A 16,554-nucleotide genomic window follows, 5' to 3' on the forward strand; every position below is an offset into this window, starting at 1 on the left:
AAGATTTGTTGGTTGGTTTGTGTTTGGAAACAGACATAGATAATGTAAGGCCATGTGATGGATAGCATTATCTCACACTCATTTAATGTCGTAGGGTCGTGATTGTGAAATGTCGTAAATAACCCAACCCTTTCTCTCTGCACGCAACTTCGACGTTACATAGATTTGGTATTTTAGGTTTTCACATTTCCCCATCCGTACACCCCATGTTACGACTTACAAATTTTTAATTAGCTTTCAATGACACAATTTTTAATAATACAAATCATTCTAAACTGATTTTAAAATAGTAATATTGAAACAATAGTTTTATATATGTTGGTTAACGAAGTTTTAGGCTCGAGTTCCTTTTAGCCAACGCATTTTCTGATACTCAAAAGTTGTTTATATTTGGATAGTTGATAAATGCTACACGAACTAAAATTTGGTAATGGACGACGACAGTCCATAATTGTTAACGGAGTTTCTTTGTAGGTCCTTAGACAGCATACATATGGTTCTTTGCGTATTTTTCTCGTCAACGAATTATATTTTTCAAACTAATCACAAATCTAAGGATATAGTTTGAATGTTATTTTGGTTCTATGTTCTTGTCCATTTTTTATATGATTATCTCCACAATACTTTATTATTAGTTACATTCATATTTCTTACATCATACTAATTCAGAAAGAATCAACTCCACAAAAACTAGAAATGTGAGGTAGGGTTTGGAGTGTGTCTAAACTTCAAGTGGTACAAAAAAAAGTCGCATCATTTTATGGATTCATTGACAAAGAAATATCATAGAACTACTATTCACGTGAAGGTCACGTGGATCATTCTCTTCAACTCGACGACTATTCCATAATACCAAAGAATAAAGTTTTTCCCTTGCAAACAAAACAACGTGTACAACCTCAAAAATTATGTTCCAAAATAAAATACGAAAAAAACTCAATAATTCAGCTAAATTCGAACCGTAGCATAGCATGTGATACTGATACTACGACAGTCACGTCACATTTTCATATATGTAGAAACTATATACCTAGTTGAAAAGTTTGTACAGTAGATTAGGTTTCTAATAAATTTGAACTCATTTTGGATTTTATTATTTTAGTAAATTTAAATTTATTATTTGGAACGTTTCTTACCCAAATATGTGTTACATCTCACTTTGATGGACGCATATAAATATTACAATTTGTTTTTCATTTTTTTGTCACGCTCTCTCTTATCTCAAACTTCATTTCGTTATAATTTTTCAACTTCTAAATTATCTTGTTTACGACAAAGTAGAGTTTGTCATTATCTCTAATCACTTCAATACTGTCAATCTCAGCTCCATCTTCATTCGTCACCATCGTCTCACTTCCATCAAACCCAAACTTCTCTCCTGTTTTTAGCACATGCACACCAAAACCCGGTTAGCTCAATAAACCAAAACCAATTTGAACCGGTTTAACACCATATAACCTAAACCGTAATTTGGTGTTTAAACTCTAGTCACTTGTGTAATTTGTATCTTTACCTGCAATTTTCTTGAGGTCATCAAGTGAAGGAGGAAGAAGAATAAGCTTCCCAGCTTCATTGCAACTTCTTTCTCTCCTCTCCAATGGATGTCCTCTGTAAATACTCACTCTTCCTCGTTCTTCTTCTTCTTCTTCTTCCACAACTCTTAACTTCTCCAATGGTGTGAATTCATTATGTGTATTCACACAAACTACATCTGCACCGTTCGTCGCCAGGAGATTCACCATGTCCATCTGATCCTCCGCCATAGCGACCTGTAAAGCTGTGACGCCATGGTGATCCTCTGTGTCGACGTTAAGCCCCTGTTTTAAAAGAGCCTTCATGACTTCTACATTGTTCTGTTTCGCTGCTTCACATAGAAGATCTCCAGCTATGTGTGGATCCGATATGGCTGCGAAATGATAAAGGATTCTGAATATCTCGTAATGCTTCGATATTATTGCTTCCCATAGAGCACTATTACCATTCACATCTGCAAGATTATGATAAAATCTTGTTCTTAAAACATATCAGTAGAACATAAAACATAACGGTTCTTAAGTATGATGTGTTTACCTCTTATGTGGATGTTGCAACCGTGCTTTAAGAGTACTAAAACACAATCTTCATATCCTCTAGAAGCTGCTACATGCTGAAACATGAATATAAGACGACGAATTAACGGCTGTGATGATGATTATGAGTAAGGGTTTTAAATGGCTTATGGTGAAAGCAAAACGTTACCAATGGAGTTTTTCCTTTGGAATCTGTAATGTCAGGGCTTAACTTAGCCTTAAGTAGCTCATCAAGAAGAGCTGCATTGCCTGTAGTCACCACAGCGATGAGATTTGAGGCAATGTTAGGAGGAACAACATCGGTGTTTTCGCCATTTTGTTGTGCCTTTAGATCACCAATGTCTAAATTACTCAGCTTTTTGTGATGCTGCAAGAAGTTCTTGAGCATTGTGGCATTGTCTTGTTGTTTAATCTGCATTGTCTCAATAAGGAAAGATGTTTTGAGTCGGAGAAGCTGTGATAAAGACTTAGTTTGAAAAGTGTAGCTTTGTGGTCTGCAACAAAGTGCTCCAACTTCTCCAAATATGTCTCCACAACGTAGAGTGCCTAAAACAGACTCTCTCTCCATCTCTGAATCAATGATCTCAACTTCTCCTGACACAATTATGTAAACATCATCCGGCGCTTCGTTCTGCATAATGACATCCTCTCTTGGTGGTATATACTCAGCCTTCATTTTTGAAACCTAATCACCAAAACCTCTGTTTAGAAAACTTATCCAGCAAGCCAAAACTCAACCAATCATGTCAGAAAATTAACTCACCAGAAGAAGAAGTATTTCTCTTGAGACGCCTTTGAAGAGGTAAACTTTTTCAACAGATGGAAGAAAAAGATGTTGACAAATGCTTTTGTAGATAGATTTTGGGAGCTGGTCAATAAGATGTTGCTGATTTAAGCTCTCTGCTTTAAACCTTAAACACATGTAAGCTAATATCTGGTCTTTTAATCTAGGAGGCAATCTGTTTCTGTTAACAAAGTTTGACGCTGCTTCAATGCTATTCCTCTGCACCACCACAACAACAACATAAGATCTTCCTTGAGCAAACTATACAAACAGAAAAGACTTAATCTTGTATAGAGCGTGAGACTCACAAATTCCATGGTACGACGAGTCCCTTCCACGACCAAATTAGTCATGTTACCAATAAGGTAAGCAGTGAGGCCAAGATTGAATAACATGTAGACTGTTATGAATACCATTTCAATAGTGTTGCTTGCATGAAGATCTCCATATCCCACTGTGGTCATTGTAGTGATAGACCAATATATAGCTGCAATGTATCTGATGGAAAGACTTGTCTCTGTGAAATTAGGGATCGCATCAGTCCATGTCTTTCCTTGGTGTGGATATCTGTCTGCTATTAGGTAATAACTGCATCCAGCACAGTGCACTAGAAACAATGTCACCTGTAAAACACTCAAACCTCATCATGTACTGCAACTACAAAATCTAAAGAAATGTGATCTTGTTCCTTCACTTATAAGTTATTTACTCACTGATAGAAGTCGAAAGCAGCGAATCCAGAAATAGCTATATCTTATGTCCTTCTCGAGCCTAAAACAACACCAAAAATAGAATCATTTTGTTACCTTCTTGATCAGAGACATGACATAGAGTCATAGGGAATTAGTGTACCTAGTGAAGAGGTGTTTAACTCTTCGAAGTCGCCAAAATCTAAGTAATCCCAAGAGATTACAAGTGATATTTAACGTGGATGTGCCAGTGATTAAGTATCCAATAGCGTCAAATGGTATAGTTGATGCAACATCCATCAAGAACCATGTTGATAGGTACCTTTAATGAGATATTAAAATAGCATTAAGCAAGAACTAACACATTTATTTAAAAAGCTTTCTTTTCACCTAATATATATAAGTAGAATCTTTCTGTTTATTCCAAAAACAGAAATCTATCTAACTGATTATGAAAATAAAAGAATCACATGGTGTGGGCTCAACAGTCACCTAAACCTTGTCTTCTTCCACTTAGCTAAAGATATCAGATCAAATAAAAAAGGTGAAACTAAGATCATGAATAACAATCACTGACCTCACTGCAATCTGTTTAGGTTCACGGACAAGAAGCTGTGTTCTTTCGTCTATGTAAGCAACGAAAAACGTCAAGACAATGTCAACCGCGAAGAACAAGTCTACGATGTTGTCCGCGATACAAAGGTTTCTCTTTGGTGATGAATTCAGAAATGCAACTTCAAAAGGGTAAACCCACGCAGAGTATGCCACTAAAAGCACCATATAAAATTCCCAGCACCTGAATCAACCATTTAACTTCTTTACGTTATCACTAATTCAAGCATTCTTTTATGTCACTGAGATATAAAGAATGTATTTTTCAGGTACTCTGTTTCATCAATATGGATGGTACCTGTATCTTGAGTCCATAGGTGAGATGATCCATCCACTAGACCTGATGTGATTCTGGTTATAGCTAGCAACACCAAGTGGAGGAAGAATAAGTTTTGACAGATTGTTCAAGCTGAGAGAAGAAGCATCATACTCTTCTTCTCTTCCTTTTCCTCGATGCTGATGAAAACGCCTGAGCTTCATGTCTGAGGATAAGTTGCAATGAGATGCTGAATACTTGAGGTCCATTATATTTCTCCTGAACAAAGAAAATTTAGCACTAAGAACAAGAAAGAGAGAGGGAGAAAGAGGTTTTAGTAGATGATATAATAATTGTAATGAAGAAGGAGTTTGTGGTTTGTATGATGCAAACCGTACGTGGTAGTGGTGGTCCTATTTGTTAAGATTGAAGTGAAATTGGGTAAGCTTTTGTGGGGAACACAAGTTTTAATTTTGGAGGGATCCAACACAATCAATAAGGCAAAAAAAAGTTGATTGATTTTATGTTTTGGTGATAAGGTAATGAAGTGTGAAAGATGTGGCCCCAAACGATAGAGAATTATGCCAAACGTGGTATAATTAGAAGCCTTGAGGGTCCCAATATATCTCTCCATTAACAAATTTAAACTCTATTGAGAATCTAATCAGAAGGAGATTAATTAAGAGGAGGACATTCTAATGCTTCGAGAAAACGTTGTGTGCACTTATTAACATTTGACTAGCGGGAATGTGAAGCAGAAGAAAATGAGAGATAAAGGAATTAGATTCTAAACCGGGACCACTTTTAGGTGAAAAGAAAGCTGATATATATATTTCCTTGTGTGTGTAGTCATCGTCGGTATAGTATTCATCTAGATTGATCATATATTCTTGAAATACCTTTAGAAACAATCAAATGGTTAGGTTTTAAGAAGAAAAAAAAAGACAGGGTAAAGAGGGATGACATTGTAATTGACCGACCTGTTTGTCCTCTGTTATAGGAGAAATCGTCTTTAAGATCCCACTAAGTATCACACTTGCTACATTTGTCTAAACAATTTGTTTTAAGTAATAAGAGCAACATCTATTGGTGAGAAATTAAAAACGATTGATTCTTCAATAATTAACACGGGATCGTGGATTATATTTTTGGAGTTAAGTGATTCTCAAAATCATTACACTAGAGACTAAGAATTTGGAAGTCAATTCGAGTATATTTAAAACCTGATAATAGATTTGACGAATCACCCTACAAGCAGGCAAATTGATGTCTCCGACGATCGGAAACAGAGCACAGGAGAGGACACGTGGAAGACTGACGTTCAGTGGCGGGTTTCTATTTTTTTCAAAAGCGCGCGAAGAAGATAAGAAAGGGACAAAGGCAGACCAAGTATGAACCAAGAAAGTTTGCAATTCGACCCTTTAATTTCTGAATATATTTAATTCACCCTTAATTCTCTTAAAAAGATTTCAAAAGACCTTTTCAAATCTAGGACTTGCCATTTTAAACGGAAAATTGTCATTTAATAGTCTAATTTTCGATTGACAAAAAAAGAAAGAAAAAAAACAAACAAACAGTTATTAAGCTTTAACAGATTTTCTAACATTTTTAACGATTCTCTTAGTCAAACCAAAACGATGTCATTTAAGCTCTAATCGATTAAAAATTAGATCTAATGCAGGTCTCGTTACGTATATTATACAAAAAAAAAAATTAGTGTTATCGTTGACATATGTGATAGTGAGTATTTTCAATATTTTAGACTCAATGTGTGTCTCGTTACGTATACTATATAATAAAATTCGATTTTATTGATGCTAATGACAGATGTGATTTTCAATATTGGAGAATCATTTTATTGTAAATATGTTGACTGAAAGTTATTTGATCTATTTACTCATCTACATATACATTTTTGCAGCACTTTTATGAAATAAATCCTCAAGTTGAGATTTATTTACCATCCAATGCCATTAGCATTTAATATTTTAACAAATTTCTTCTCAAATCCAAATATAAATCAATTTTGTTACTAAAATTTAGAATTAAAATAAATATATCACAACAATCATTTAAATCTTTCCAAATCTAAAATGTACTACACACTAATATTCTTTTTTAAAGAGATCTATTAGCATTAATGGTATATTATTATTGATATATTTTAACTTTATAAAACATTATTAATATTTATCCTTATAAAAAGATATTAAAATATTATGAGACGAGTTATATAGTGGGACGGGTTTGCATTGATATAACGCGGGTTAAATCTTTATTTATTATTCTATCATCACTAATTTTTTTTTTACAATATTAATATAAAATTATATAATTTTAATACTAAAAATTTAAAACCTTAAAATTTAAGATTATTATATATATAAATAAAATATTTGCTCCGTGGTATACCACGGGTTAAATCCTAGTTCCAATATAAAATTGCATAGTGATGTTTTCTTTAAAAATAAATACAAATAACATAAATAAATAAAATAAAATAAAGTTACATGTTTGAGCCTCTCATTTTCCCTTCAGTGCTATAAATTCAGACTCCTTCGCTAAATAAATCACAAAGCGGAAAAAAGAAAGAAGAATTGAGAGATATCTAGTGTTTTAAAAAAAAAAGAACTGAGAAATCAGCAATGGGGAGCTTAAGAGTGAGCACATTTGCTGTTGCAGTAGTTGTATGTCTCTCCATCCTCCTCATGTCTCCTACAGGTACGTAAATTTAGTTAAAAGAAGATTTAGAATAAATACATGTTAATGAAATGTTGCATCTTTCTATATATGGACTGGACACAAGTAGATGGGCGTAGAGTGTGTGACAGCGCAGCGGGTTTATGTAGTATGTTGTTCTCTTGCAATACACAATGCAATTCATTGGGCCGCAATTTTACTGGAGGCGAATGCTCAGATGCTCGTTTTCCTGGTTTAAGTGTCTGTTATTGCTGCCATAATGTAGAGAGCAGTGCTGAAATGGAAAGCATGTGATTGCAGATGCTAGAAAACGACGTCGCTTTGTGTGTGTGAGTGTGTGTGTTTTGCTATTTGCATGTTTATGCTTTCATTTCATCACATCATATGTTTTGAGTGTTTTGCCTTGTACTCTGTTGTGCTTCTGTTTGTTTTGCGTTGTCAAGTCTCCAATAAAGTTGGAGTGTTTCCGTTGACAAACGTTTTTGTTAGTTCTTGTTGTATTTAGCTAACCAATGTTTTTAGATTTTTTTTTCTCTTTTTCTTTGTGTTAAACACTAATGTACATGTTTTTGTTTTCATAAAGTTTGATGCATATTAGTTAAAAAGGGGTTACTTGTTTGAACATACAACAAAAGTTAAAAAGGTTACTAGTAAGCTAACTAAAGTCTTACAAATGTCCACTCTAGAAACAAAACCCACAAATTCACAAAAGACGGTTAGAAGCCCAACTAGTAGAGACCAAAAAGGTAGTAAGCCCCACAGGAGTAATAAGCCCTGTCAAGATGAAGGGAGTGACGAGGAAACAGATAGCTAAGGGTCACTTGTTCATCGAAGATTTTAATCGTGGTTGAATCAGGTTGACCCAATGATCTGGTGATTTAGAAGATAGTCCAACTTAACGCTCGAATCAGGTTTAAAAATATTGGTTTATGTAGTATTTTCTTGAATCCCATATAGTATTTTTACTTTTGGTAAATAAATGTATTATTGAAATATTTAACATGAGGGTCTCGTTACATATATTATATAATAAAAATATTTTATTGATGCTATCGACATGTGATGGTGAGTATATTACATTATTTTAGATCAAATGCAGGTCTCGTTACATATATTATATAATAAAAATATTTTATTGATGCTATCGACATACAGTTAGTGAGTATATTTCAATACTATAGACCAAATAATAGGTAGGTGAGTGGATGCCTGGATTAGTGGAAATATTTTAACAATTATTATTCTCTTACGCGTGGAAAGTTTTAAATTACTAAAAAAGGTAAACTTGGATAATCATTTTATTGTAAAGATATTGACAATTTGACATAAAGTATTTTGATCTATGTACCCATTCCAATATATAAAATTGCATAGTGGTTTTTTCTTACAAAAAAAAAAGAGTAACATCTAGATGCCCTTTCCCTTGGAGTGCTATAAATTCAGACTCCTTCCCTAAATAAATCACAAAGCGAGAAAGAAAGACGAACTGATCAGCAATGGGAAGCTTAAGGGTGAGCACAGTTGTTATTGCAGTAGTGGCTTGTCTCTCCATCCTCCTCATATCTCCTACAGGTACTTAAACAACCAAAATCTTTGATATCCCAAGATCTAAACTAAAACAAATTTAATGAAAAGAAGATCTAGAATAAATACAAGTTAATGAAATGTTGCCATCTTTCTATGGATTGGACAGAAGTAGATGGGCGTTTAGTGTGTGACACTCCAGCGGGTACATGTACCTCGAGCTCTACTTGCAATGACCAATGCAATACATGGGGCGGCAATTATAGTGGAGGCGAATGTGCAGATTCAAGCTTTCCTGGTTTAAGTATATGTTATTGCTGCCATTATGTAGGGAGCAGTGCTGAAATGGAAAGCATGTGATTGCAGATGATAGAAAACGACGCCGCTTTGTGTGCGTATGTGTGTGTTTTTTGCTAATCGCATGTTTATGCTTTCATTTCACATCCTATGTTTTGAGTGTTTGCCTTTGTACTTTGTTGTTGTGCTTCTGTTTGTTTTGCGTTGTCAAGTATCAAATAAAGTTGGAGTGTGTTTTTAACAAATGATTTTTTTATTATTCTTGTTGTATTTAGCTAATTTATTTTATTTAAGAGTGTTTTATTTTTATCAATAATAATAATCATAATTGCGGTTTGTTGTGCGAATACCTATCTCTGTTTTTTGAGTTTTGAATTTGTTTAGATTTTAAGAGTTATGTGATTTTAGTTTCTTTCACTAATAGCAGTAAATGCTGCCTGGTCTCTTATTTTTTGAATATGTATAAAACATTTTTTCTTGAAAAAAAATACAAAATCTGTTTTCAATATTGTAAAAATTCAGTTTAGATATTAAAGTTATATTTATTTATGCTATGGAAATATGATGAGCTTATTTAGCAATTTTCAACCATATACACAAATTAATAACCAACTGTAAACTAATGTTTCATGGTTCTAGTATTCTAGAACATATAATAATAGGTGAGCTGGTGGAGATTTTTAGTAATCATTACTTTCTAACACGATTAATGTTAATTTTTAAAATAAATTTGTTAATTATTATAAAGATATTTGACATCAAGTTACATGATCTCTTTTGCTTAAAAAAATATATAGTGATGTAAGGAGAGCATCAAATGAATAGATAAACAAATAACATCTAGATATGCAAAATATGGAGTAGTGGATAGTAAATGTAAAATAAAATAAAGTAAATTACGTCTTCGAGCTATTTCTCTCCTTCCCTTCGAGTGCTATAAATTAAGACTTTTTTGCTAGTTCAATCACTCACAAAAAAAAAAGAAACAACAAAAGAAGAACTGAGAGATAAGTCATGGGGAGCTTAAAGTTGAGCACAGTTGTTGTTACTGCACTAGTCGTTTGTCTCTCCATCCTCCTCATATCTCCTACAGGTACGTAAAAAAATACCAAAAATCTTTGATCAAAGAGCTAAAATGAATACATGTTTATGAAAACGTTTGTCTCTTTGTATGGATTGGACAGAAGCAGTGGAGGGGAAACTGAAAGAAGAATGTGAGAATGTCCCATATGGTTTCTGTCCGTTTTGGTTATTCAATCCGAGATCCGAGGAACTTTGCAAGGAGAAATGTAAGAGGTTTAAGTCAGAAACATCCGAATATTATGGTGGTTTTTGCACGCCTAATGGTCCACCTGGGGGAGTGTCTCTCACGGCGACTTGCAACTGCTGCGTTCGGGAAAAAGTCAGCCCTCCTGAAATAGAAGCAGTGGAGGGGAAACTGGAAGTATGTGACAATTTGCAAATCGGTATGTGTCTGTGGTATTTATGGCCTTGGTATGATTCCACTAAAAGATGCGAAGAGACCTGTCAAAAACAAAATAACAGCCCATCGGGAGCAAGATACCGTTATTATGGTGGTTTTTGCACGCCTATTGTTAGAGGAACTGGATTCTTTATCCATGGGGCTTGCAACTGCTGCATTCGGGATATAAAAAAGCAGGCATCATCCTGATTCCTGAAATAGAAAGCATGTGATTTCAAAAACACACACTTTGTGTGCGTGTTTGTTAGTCTGTTATGTGTGAGTGTGCATTGCTGGTGACATCCGACATCTATATTTGAGTGTTTTGCTTCTGTATGTACTCGTTTTTCCTCATTGATCAAGTTTCAAATAAAGTTGGATTTTCTCCCATAATATTAGAGTGTATTGCTTCTATTTTGTGTACCAACCAACTACCAAGTTATTTATTAACCGTGCAAGTTTTTCTATCTACAATTAATGAACTAATTAGTGTTATCTTGCGCATACGTAAAAAATGAAAGTTTTGAGGGTTTTAAGTGGTTTTCGGATTATAGATTTGAGTTTTCGATTTTTGGTTTTTGGTTTCTCAAAAAGTTCATAAATGTGGGTTTTTAGATTTTTGTTAAAGAATTTGGTAAAACTCTCAAAATTTAGATTTCCTATTCTTTTCTTCCTTTCTAAAAACTAATAAGAACATCAAACACCAAGTGGGTGTCAAATTCAACTCTTTGAAATAGCAACGACCTCAAAAGAGTATTTATTCCACACTAGTCATTTACTTAATCGAAACAGAGAGCAAGTTATAATGTGAAAACACCAAAACTGAAAATTGTAGACTTGTCTTTAAAAATGATACATCTCTAGGGATGTTGTGGTGGGTAAAAAAACCTAACCCAGCCCAAACCCATAAAAAAACCGCCCATAAAAATTCCAATTTAAAAAAACTCGAATGGGTTTTAGTACTTGTGGGTAAAACCCAGAAAAACCCATATAATCCAGAACTACCCGTGGGTACCCAAATGTTATACAAATATATTTTAAATTGTATTTATTTTCTGTATTCTATATTGTATATATTTGGTGGGAAAATGTTGAATCACGTTTTTGGCGGAAAAATGTTGAATCGCGTTTTTTGGGGGAAAATGTCGAATCGCGTTTTTGGCGGGAAAATGTCGAATCGCATTTTTGGCGGGAAAATTGTTGAATGTCGTTTTGGCGGGAAAATGTTAAATTGCGTTTTGGCGAGAAACTGTTGAATCGCGTTTTTTGGTGGGAAAATGTTGGATTTCGTTTTTGGCGGAAGAATGTGAAAAAAATTGACGAGAAAATATTGATTCACTCGAAAAAAGACCAAAAAAAACCTGTTGGTACCCATAACTCAATGAGATAAACCCATATGGGCTTTATTTATTTGGATACCCAGCCCATTTTAAGCCTATGTTTTTTTCCCACAAAAAGTTTATGTGGGTTTTGGGTACCCAATGGGTTTTAACCCATTATTAACATCTCTATACATCTTCCAAAAAAGAAAGAGAAACCATTCCAACACAATAGAACATTAGACAACTAGAGGGCAAAAGCAAATCATTCTTGGATATTTTTGTCAACAGAGTTTCATTACAAACCATAGGTTGTATGTATCCTCTTCTACTTCTCCCCTGTTTTCACCGTCATATACACGTTATGGTTTACTCATTGGTTAAAAGAAAATCAAGCCTGTGTGGTTTATCCGGCTGTTGCATAACCGTTTGTTTTCACACACTTCTCCTTGTAGTCTTTCACAGCTGCCTTGATGGCGTCCTCCGCCAACATACTGAAATGGAGCTTGACTGGTGGGAGAGAAAGAAATGGGAACCTTCTATACATTCATTCTTCCCAAATATGTTGGAACAATTGTTTAAGTTAATAAGAGAAACAGCCATTGGTAAGCAATTTTACTTCGTAAAAATAAATCACATGGTAGACTTGAAGCATCCCTAAGTCAGATTGACGTCTCCGAAGATATGAAACAGAGCACTGGAGTGGGACACGTGGAAGATTGACGCTTTAGTGGCGGGTTTCTATTTTTCAAAAGCGCCAAGAAGATAAAAAGGAACAGAGAACAGACCGAACCAGGAAAACTTTGCTATCTAAACCTTTTATTTTTAGATATTTTTAATTTTGACCCTGATTCTTATAGAAGACATTTTCATCACCCTTTATTGATCTTGGAGTTAGTATGTCACATGGAACTAAAAGTAATAATTAATGTTTTTTTTAATATAAAGAACTCAATGTAAAATTATACATATGAACTTTGAATAAAATATATTGTTGTGAATTTATATTATTTAGAATTCTTTTTTGGTGAATTCCCCAGAAAAAATCTTCGGATTTTGTTAATAAGAATCTAAAAATAAATTAATTACGGACTTGTCGCGGAAAAGTAGTTCCTTCAACATCATCCCTCATAATCGTCTCAACGCAAAGCGAAATAGAAGAAAAAGCATGAAAACCTAACTATACAGTTAGGTTCTCAATACACGTGAGAAATTCTATGTGTGACATGCCGGTACGTCTTGTTACATAATCTTATTATATGTACTGTAGTTATGGACATATAGCGAGCATATTTCACGTTAAAACTTAAAAAGTATTGTAGACGAGATGGATAATGTTTGATTTGTGTCTAGAAAATATAATTATAGGCGAGGTGGATCACATCGTGGAGACTCTTAATTAGATATTAATAATGTAGAAGTAGTGAAGAGAAAATGTGTTTGGTTGAGACGTATAAATTGAAAGCCTTTTGCTGATAAAATCACAAAGAGAGATCAGCAATGAGGAGCTTGAGGTTGAGAACAGTTGTTGTTGCTACAATAGTCGTTTGTCTATCGGTCCTCCTATCTCCCACCGGTACGTAAAATCAAGATCTCTAACTACATAGATACACAAGTTTTTGTTATAAATGTATGTGGCTGTTCGTGTCGACAGAAGTGGATGGAAGCTGTGACTTCCCATTAGGTGCTTGTACTCCTTTCCGTGATTGCAAGGAGAGTTGCATCAAGTTCAAAACGAGGGCTGGACAGACTTTTTTTGATGGCAAGTGCCGTCCAAGGGATAGGCCGAGCGTGTGGACGGCTTGTTTCTGCTGCTATTATGATAGTATCGGTGCTCAATAAGAAAACATGTGATTCCGAAACCATATAATCGACATCGCTTTGTTCTACTCTGCTTTGCTTTTGTTTGTTGTACTCTGCTTAATCCAATAACAGAGATAACGTTTCGAATAAAGGTTGGATGTTTTGTGACAATTCAGGAACAGAGAGATGATAAGTCAAGCTACACCCACATAGTTCCATGCAGAGAAAATTATAATGTCAAAATTGAAAATTGAAAATTTGTCTGTCAAAGTTGTAATTTATAAACCTCCCAAAGAAGAGAGAAAACATTACATCACATCGGTGCATAAAACAGCAAAAACTACAGGGCCGAAGCAAAATCATTCTTACACGTTTCTGTGAACAGAGTTTATTCTAAAATACTCCTTAAGTCTTGAACATTACAACATACCATAGGTTGTATGTATCATCCTCTTCTACTTCTCCCCTGTTTTCACCATCATATACACATTATGGTATACACACTAGTAAAAGGAATCAAGCCTGTGTGGTTTCTCCTGCTGCTGCAGCACCATTTGTCTTCACACGCTTCTCCTTGTAGTCTTTCACAGCTGCCTTGATAGCGTCCTCCGCCAACATACTGCAGTGGAGCTTGACTGGTGGGAGAGAAAGATGCTTTGCGATTTCGCTGGCAAAATAAATCACAGAAAGAGAAGCACACATTCAGAGTAAGTCTTCAGATATTGAGAAACTCCATGACAGAAATCACAATGTTTACTTTGTCTAAGAAAAAGAAGTCAAGAGGTCTGCATCATTATAGGCTGGAAAACCTTAAATACCATACAAACCAAACCAGTAACCAATCTCAGACCAATTGACCAAAATCCAGTAACTAAGTTCATCTAAACAAAATAATCACATTACTTCGTCTCAGGTATGTCAACATTCAATGAGTGCAGCAATTAGATAACACGAGTGTTCATATTTATGTTAAAAATCTGCAAAACATGAATAGGAACACAGGGCATACTAACCAGCAACCAATATTGTACCAACAGACAAAGTCCAGTGACCAAGTTCCTCAAAACAAAATAACAGTCATGAAACACAGTAACTGGTATATCAACATTTAATGAGTTTAACCAATTAGACAACACTGATTGGCATAACACAACAACTCACAACAGATTATGTTAATATCTGCATAAAATGAATAGAAACAGACGGTACTTACGTGTTTTTGATGGTCAGAACATCCTCCATAGCTTTGCCTTTCACCCATTCAGTGGCTGAAAAAAACGTAAAAATGAATCATACATTAGATAACAGCAACAAATCCCCAGAGAGAAGATAGCTCCCACATAGAAGCTAAGCCAGAAACTGACGACATCGCATCAAAAAGATGAAATCTTTCTCAATAACATTAGGAGACTAGGAGTATTACAAATTCAGCATTGAATCACCAATAAAAACGTCTCAACTGACCAAATCATGCACTAATTTGTCATTAACGACACCAATCCCAAATTTGAACACCGAATCTCTACACGAACCCATCAATTTAAAACCTAATTTCTCCATTTGAGAAAGACTAATCAAAATCCCTAATTGAAATCATTTAATTTCTCTAATTCAATCCTCAATCGAACAAAACACGAAATTAGAATATAAACATACCAACAGATGAAGAAGCGATGGCTGAACCACAACCAAAAGTCTTAAAGCGAGCATCAACGATTTGACCAGTCTTCTCATCGACCTTGATTTGAAGCTTCATCACATCACCACAAGCGGGAGCTCCTACGAGTCCCGTACCAACGTTGGGATCATTCTTATCGAAAGACCCAACGTTGCGGGGATTATCGTAGTGGTCGATGACGTTCTCATGGTAGGTTCGGAGGATACCAACAGACCACGGTGTTGATTGACGTGACGTAAGCCCTAGGGCCTTCTTCGCAGCTTGCTTGAGCATCATCGTGTTTTTTTTAGGGTTTCGGAAGTAACTTTTGCTCCGCTGATTTTGGTAATGAGAAATGAGATCGGACTTTTCCTTTAAGGGTTGTGAGAAGAAGTCGGTTTGGTTTCAGACAGAGAGATAAGCGAGGGGACACGTGGACGGTTTAGATGGTTCTGAGATATTTGCTATTTCTTTTTTCTTTTCTTTTTTTCCTTTGATTTTTTCTTTTAGTATTAGCTAACTTGAGACGCTAACCTAAACTTTAGATTGAGATTTTGATAAGTTGACTTTTTCTTTTCAATTATATTTTTGATATCCTTCAAATGTTATAGTTTATAAGACCTATCGCTCATAAATCGTACTTTTCAAGTTTACAATTGAATCGGAACATACTTCTTTTACGCAAACAATAGTCATGATGATTTAGTATGTGTATAGAAAGTTCTCAAATTTCAAGTGATGAAACAGTCTATTTAAAATTAACCTTAATTCATTAACGTATAGTTAATCATAACAATTAAACCTATAAGTTATAGGCTATAACAACATTATAGGCGAATGTCTTCGTCTAGATAAGTTGTGAGGAGCCATCTACGACTGTGCATTGTCCTATGGTAAACATATATTTGGTTAATGGTTGATCTTGATCATTTGAAAAGTCGTTTTGCAACATTAACAAATATATTTGTCTGTTATTTTTAGACGGCACCACCGGAACGGATTGGAAGCAAGATCAAGTAATAGATCTGAGATTTGGAAAGCTTCTCGTGAAGCGAGTTAGATAGCAAATTAAGTTGAGGATTGAGAAATATGGATTTTAAAATATATTAATATGTATTTTTTAAAGTAGTACATATAGATTCGTAAATATAAAGTTATTTTAAGACACGAGTTCATTATGCATCTATACCGTGAAACATGTGGTACCGAGAAACAAACAAAAATTTAAGTTTCATTATGCATGCAATTGGTTTCAGATATAATATTTTTTTTTGGACAAAGGTTTCAGATATACTAATAAAAAGCAAAAACAAACAAACAAATATGATTGAAGGAAAAATGAATCAATGATGATGATGAGCGCTTGGTCTCCGTTGATTTAG

The 16,554-nt window shown here is 34.6% G+C and overlaps 6 protein-coding genes and 2 long non-coding RNA genes across 10 annotated transcripts; 5 read left to right on the forward strand and 3 right to left on the reverse strand.

Moving 5' to 3' along the window:
• Window positions 1-1,077: 1,077 nt before the first annotated feature.
• KT2/3 (potassium transport 2/3) lies at window positions 1,078-5,286 on the reverse strand. 2 transcript variants are annotated; one of them, NM_118342.3, is made up of 10 exons: window positions 4,453-5,286; window positions 4,120-4,338; window positions 3,706-3,864; window positions 3,567-3,624; window positions 3,162-3,476; window positions 2,833-3,072; window positions 2,239-2,754; window positions 2,071-2,146; window positions 1,514-1,987; window positions 1,078-1,378 (listed from the first exon to the last, which is right to left on the reverse strand). In NM_118342.3, the coding sequence occupies exons 1-10, from the start codon at window positions 4,677-4,679 to the stop codon at window positions 1,254-1,256; spliced, it is 2,409 nt and encodes an 802-aa protein (NP_567651.1). In that variant the 5' UTR covers window positions 4,680-5,286; the 3' UTR covers window positions 1,078-1,253. The 2 variants fall into 2 exon arrangements, with proteins under 2 accessions (NP_567651.1, NP_001328922.1); NM_001341531.1 differs by having other exon boundaries at window positions 1,101-1,378; window positions 2,071-2,754.
• A 1,696-nt stretch (window positions 5,287-6,982) lies between these two features.
• Window positions 6,983-7,404, forward strand: LCR85 (low-molecular-weight cysteine-rich 85; the record flags this gene model as incomplete). 2 transcript variants are annotated; one of them, NM_118343.2, is made up of 2 exons in its annotated part: window positions 6,983-7,131; window positions 7,220-7,404. In NM_118343.2, the coding sequence occupies exons 1-2, from the start codon at window positions 7,056-7,058 to the stop codon at window positions 7,402-7,404; spliced, it is 261 nt and encodes an 86-aa protein (NP_567652.1). In that variant the 5' UTR covers window positions 6,983-7,055. The 2 variants fall into 2 exon arrangements, with proteins under 2 accessions (NP_567652.1, NP_001329122.1); NM_001341532.1 differs by having other exon boundaries at window positions 7,002-7,131; window positions 7,217-7,404.
• Window positions 7,405-8,429: 1,025 nt separating this feature from the next.
• Window positions 8,430-9,340, forward strand: AT4G22212 (defensin-like protein). Its single transcript, NM_118344.3, has 2 exons — window positions 8,430-8,682; window positions 8,804-9,340. Exons 1-2 carry the CDS (start codon window positions 8,607-8,609, stop codon window positions 8,992-8,994), a joined length of 267 nt encoding a protein of 88 aa, NP_567653.1. The 5' UTR covers window positions 8,430-8,606; the 3' UTR covers window positions 8,995-9,340.
• A 159-nt stretch (window positions 9,341-9,499) lies between these two features.
• AT4G22214 (Defensin-like (DEFL) family protein) lies at window positions 9,500-10,858 on the forward strand. Its single transcript, NM_118345.4, has 2 exons — window positions 9,500-10,024; window positions 10,116-10,858. Exons 1-2 carry the CDS (start codon window positions 9,946-9,948, stop codon window positions 10,601-10,603), a joined length of 567 nt encoding a protein of 188 aa, NP_567654.1. The 5' UTR covers window positions 9,500-9,945; the 3' UTR covers window positions 10,604-10,858.
• Window positions 10,859-11,957: 1,099 nt separating this feature from the next.
• Window positions 11,958-12,511, reverse strand: AT4G07055. The gene has a single exon (NR_142084.1). It is a non-coding gene; the product is annotated as an other RNA (long non-coding RNA).
• AT4G07060 lies at window positions 12,028-12,262 on the forward strand. Its single transcript, NR_142085.1, has one exon. It is a non-coding gene; the product is annotated as an other RNA (long non-coding RNA).
• A 654-nt stretch (window positions 12,512-13,165) lies between the features above and the next one.
• Window positions 13,166-13,686, forward strand: AT4G22217 (defensin-like protein). Its single transcript, NM_118346.3, has 2 exons — window positions 13,166-13,288; window positions 13,367-13,686. Exons 1-2 carry the CDS (start codon window positions 13,213-13,215, stop codon window positions 13,552-13,554), a joined length of 264 nt encoding a protein of 87 aa, NP_567655.1. The 5' UTR covers window positions 13,166-13,212; the 3' UTR covers window positions 13,555-13,686.
• A 4-nt stretch (window positions 13,687-13,690) lies between these two features.
• ISU1 (SufE/NifU family protein) lies at window positions 13,691-15,645 on the reverse strand. The gene is made up of 3 exons (NM_118347.3): window positions 15,172-15,645; window positions 14,729-14,783; window positions 13,691-14,182 (listed from the first exon to the last, which is right to left on the reverse strand). Exons 1-3 carry the CDS (start codon window positions 15,467-15,469, stop codon window positions 14,032-14,034), a joined length of 504 nt encoding a protein of 167 aa, NP_193953.1. The 5' UTR covers window positions 15,470-15,645; the 3' UTR covers window positions 13,691-14,031.
• Between the last annotated feature and the right edge of the window lie 909 nt (window positions 15,646-16,554).

The sequence above is a fragment of the Arabidopsis thaliana genome, chromosome 4 (genome assembly GCF_000001735.4).
Source record: "Arabidopsis thaliana chromosome 4, partial sequence".
NCBI classification, from domain to species: Eukaryota; Viridiplantae; Streptophyta; class Magnoliopsida; order Brassicales; family Brassicaceae; genus Arabidopsis; species Arabidopsis thaliana.

What these genes read in the sequence shown, in the direction of transcription:
- AT4G22217 (NM_118346.3), top strand. Translation starts at nt 13,213, where the DNA reads ATGAGGAGCTTGAGGTTGAGAACAGTTGTTGTTGCTACAATAGTCGTT. An exon ending in GGTCCTCCTATCTCCCACCG is followed by an intron (nt 13,289 to 13,366) that starts GTACGTAAAATC and finishes TCGTGTCGACAG; the next exon opens with AAGTGGATGGAAGCTGTGAC.
- ISU1 (NM_118347.3), bottom strand. Translation starts at nt 15,469, where the DNA reads ATGATGCTCAAGCAAGCTGCGAAGAAGGCCCTAGGGCTTACGTCACGT. An exon ending in CATCGCTTCTTCATCTGTTG is followed by an intron (nt 14,784 to 15,171) that starts GTATGTTTATAT and finishes CGTTTTTTTCAG; the next exon opens with CCACTGAATGGGTGAAAGGC. An exon ending in GTTCTGACCATCAAAAACAC is followed by an intron (nt 14,183 to 14,728) that starts GTAAGTACCGTC and finishes TTATTTTGCCAG; the next exon opens with CGAAATCGCAAAGCATCTTT.
- KT2/3 (NM_118342.3), bottom strand. Translation starts at nt 4,679, where the DNA reads ATGGACCTCAAGTATTCAGCATCTCATTGCAACTTATCCTCAGACATG. An exon ending in CTCGTCGTACCATGGAATTT is followed by an intron (nt 3,073 to 3,161) that starts GTGAGTCTCACG and finishes GTGGTGGTGCAG; the next exon opens with AGGAATAGCATTGAAGCAGC. An exon ending in CCAAAGGAAAAACTCCATTG is followed by an intron (nt 2,147 to 2,238) that starts GTAACGTTTTGC and finishes TTCATGTTTCAG; the next exon opens with CATGTAGCAGCTTCTAGAGG.
- AT4G22212 (NM_118344.3), top strand. Translation starts at nt 8,607, where the DNA reads ATGGGAAGCTTAAGGGTGAGCACAGTTGTTATTGCAGTAGTGGCTTGT. An exon ending in CCTCCTCATATCTCCTACAG is followed by an intron (nt 8,683 to 8,803) that starts GTACTTAAACAA and finishes TGGATTGGACAG; the next exon opens with AAGTAGATGGGCGTTTAGTG.
- AT4G22214 (NM_118345.4), top strand. Translation starts at nt 9,946, where the DNA reads ATGGGGAGCTTAAAGTTGAGCACAGTTGTTGTTACTGCACTAGTCGTT. An exon ending in CCTCCTCATATCTCCTACAG is followed by an intron (nt 10,025 to 10,115) that starts GTACGTAAAAAA and finishes TGGATTGGACAG; the next exon opens with AAGCAGTGGAGGGGAAACTG.